The sequence below is a fragment of the Juglans microcarpa x Juglans regia genome, chromosome 6D (genome assembly GCF_004785595.1).
Source record: "Juglans microcarpa x Juglans regia isolate MS1-56 chromosome 6D, Jm3101_v1.0, whole genome shotgun sequence".
Classification (NCBI taxonomy): Eukaryota; Viridiplantae; Streptophyta; class Magnoliopsida; order Fagales; family Juglandaceae; genus Juglans; species Juglans microcarpa x Juglans regia.
The window spans coordinates 17,175,463-17,178,735 of record NC_054604.1 but is presented as its reverse complement, the minus strand read 5'-3'; the positions used below and the strand labels follow the sequence as shown (position 1 = coordinate 17,178,735).

General features: G+C 35.9%; 1 protein-coding gene across 1 annotated transcript; it reads left to right on the top strand.

Annotated features, from left to right (window-relative positions):
• The first annotated feature begins 1,554 nt into the window (after positions 1–1,554).
• Positions 1,555–2,517, top strand: LOC121235424. Its single transcript, XM_041131768.1, has one exon. The coding sequence runs from the start codon at positions 1,555–1,557 to the stop codon at positions 2,515–2,517; it is 963 nt and encodes a 320-aa protein (XP_040987702.1).
• Positions 2,518–3,273: the final 756 nt, after the last annotated feature.

The following is a 3,273-nucleotide window of genomic DNA, read 5'->3' as shown; positions in this document are numbered from 1 at the left end:
TCAGTCTTTATAATGTCATTTATAAGATTGTGTTAAAAATCATCACTAACAGATTCAAGAAAGTGTTATCAACTATCATTTCTCCCACTCAAATTGTCTTCCTACCTGTGAGAATGATAAGTGACAATATTATGATAGCTTATGAACTGTTACATTCTATGAAAACAAGGAAGAGGGGGAAGGTGGGAAGCATGGCCTTTAAGTTTGACATGTCCAAGGCCTATGATCGAGTGGAATGGAAGTTCTTGGAGGCAGTAATGTTAAGGCTTGGTTTCTGTGAGAAATGGGTGAAGCTCATCATGAATTGTGCCTGTTCAGTGACTTTTCCAGTGTTGATTAATGGAAAGGTAGGTCACATTTTCAAGCTCTCAAGGGGGTTAAGGCAGGGTGACCCTTTGTCACCCTATCTTTTTATTATCTGTGCTGAGGGACTTAGCTCGATGCTTAATTTTCATGAGAAATAAAAATTTATTAGAGGGGTGCAAGTGTCTGAGGGGGCACTAGTATCAATCATCTTCTCTTTGCAAATGATTGTATATTGTTTGGAAGAGCTAAATTGGAAGAATGGAATAAGATTCAAGTGCTGTTGAACAGATATGAAAAGCCTCAAGAAAATTTCTGAACAAAGGGAAGACTTCAACTTTTTCCAGTAGTAATACTAAGGAGGAGAACAAGAGAAGGATTATGGTGGCTGGGGCTTATGTGGCTTGTGGTAGTTATGAGAAATATTTAGGTCTTCCAACTTTGGTAGGAAGATCTAAGTACCAAACTTTTAGAGTTTTAGAAGAAAGGGTATGGTAGAGGATTTCTAGTTGGAAGAACAACTTTCTTTCACAAGCTAGAAAAGAAGTTTTGATCAAGGTTGTGCTCCAAGCCATTCTTACATATACTATGAGTGTGTTTAAGCTCCCTATGAAGCTGTGCAAGGATATGAATGGTTTATTTTCGAAATTCTGGTGGGGGAAGCAGCATAAGGATGGGGGCATTCAATGGAGGAAATGGGAACATTTGGGAAAGCAAAAAGGGAAGGTTGGCTTGGGATTTAGGGACTTGGATAGCTTTAATTTAGCTCTCTTAGCTAAGCAAGGATGGAGGCTTCTAAAGCATCCTGAGTCTTTAGCAGCTGTGATTTTTAAGGAAAAGTATTTTAGGCAATCACATTTTTTAGAGGTAAAACTTGGTTATCAACCTTCATTAATATGGAGAAGCATTTGGTCTGCAAGAGATCTACTTCAAAAGGGCTTAAGATGGAGAGTGGGGGATGGAAGTAAGATTCAGATTTTGGGCTCTAAATGGCTGCCAACTCCATCACCTTTTTCAGTTCAGTCACCAGTTTCAATACTGAGAGAAGATTCAAAGGTGGAAGAGTTGATTGACAAACAGAATAGGGTATGGGATGAAGGAAGAATTAGAGCTATTTTTTCATGTGAAGAGGCCGAGCAAATTCTTAATATTCCCTTGTGTAGAGGCAATACACAAGACAAGTTAATATGAGGTCCATCAAAGAAAGGTGCTTTTATTGTCAGTAGTGCCTATTATTTGCAACTTGAAAGAATGCGAAATAGAAGAGGCACATGTTCAGATGAAGAAATGGAAGACAAGAGATGGAGAAAAATTTGGGATCTTGAAGTACCAGGAGTGGTAAAGTTATTCTTATGGAAAGCAAGAAGTAATTTGCTACCCACCAAGAAGAACTTATTCAAAAGGAAAGTTGTGCAAGACCCAAGATGCCCCATCTGTTTTGCAAAAGAAGAGTTAGTTGTGCATGCTCTTTGGGAATGCACAGCAGCAAACGATATTTGGGCTGATGAGAGAAGTATAGTTCAGAAATGGAGTTGCAAGGAGGAGGACTTTATGGAGTTGTGGGAGAAACTGATGGCAAGATTGAATATGTCCCAACTTGAAGAGATGACAGTTCTTTTCAAGAGAGTGTGGTTCAAGAGGAATGAAAGTGTATTCGAGGAGAGACTATCTTGTCCTAGAAAAATACTTATTTCAGCTAAAGAAGGACTTGAAGAGTACAAGAAGTCACAAAGGATACAGAGGAAGGATGACCATCCATCAAGTGCAGCTAGTAATAGACATAAATGGCAGAAACTAGAGGCTGATTTTGTTAAGGTTAATTGGAATGCATCACTAGACTTGAAGAGTAAGAGAATGGGAATGAGAATTATGATTAGAGACGAGAAGGGAGAGGCAATGGTGGCTGTATGTGATCAGAGGAAGTATGTTCAGAACCCAACAATGGCAGAATGTCATGCACTCTGGAAGGCATTGGAGTTGTGTAATGATTTAAATATTCAAAAGGTTCTGTTTGAAGGAGATGCCAATGGTATTGTTACAACAGTCAATAGTGAGGAGGAGGATTTGTCCAGTGTTGATCCTTTAGTTGAAGATATGCGTTCAGTGTTCAAAAATAGGCCAAATTGGTCTTTACAATTTGCATATAGAGAAAAGAATATAGTAGCTTATACACTAGTTATGGAAGCTTTGAAGTTAGTAGAAGTTAAAATATGAATTGAAGAAATTCTAATTTTTATTGTAAACTATCTGGAAAAAGACAAATTTTGTAATACTTAAAGTCTGATTAATGGAGTGTTGAGGTTTATTTCAAAAAAAAAAAAAAAAAAAAAGATAAATAGGTATGATAAAAGATATTTATAACTATAAATTATGTAACCATCGCATAATCACTTTGAAAAAAATGAATAAAATATAATATTTATATAAAAAAATTAATTTTTTAATAGTAAATCTCACTCTTTTTTAAAGCAATTACATGACATTTATGTAAAATTACTTTTTTCGTATTCATTCTCTTCCATAGGCGTTGAATTTTCAAACTCTTCAATAGGCTAGTTGAATTAAATTCAACTCTTCAATAGACTAGTTGAATTTTCAAACTTACGTAGGGTCCCAAGTCCTTGCAAAGTTGACTCCTTAGTGCTTTGTATGAAACCATTGTTGACCTTAATTTATGTCCAAATTAAAGTCTCTGAACTGGTGGTCTGCCTGTGGACGCCCACCTTCAAACCTTTTGCGCATGCACATCCGCAGTACATAGACTGCCACCCGAGAAGAGATCCAACTAATATTAATGCATCAAGATTCAAGACCACGCTATTAGCATAATATTATGAGCAATTATAGGTATACTCCTAAAATGTGTGAACCTTGGGTAATTATTTTGAAAAAGAGGATAATTTATTATTAAAAAATTAATTTTTTTATATGAATCTAATATTTTATTCATTTATTTCTAAATGATTATGT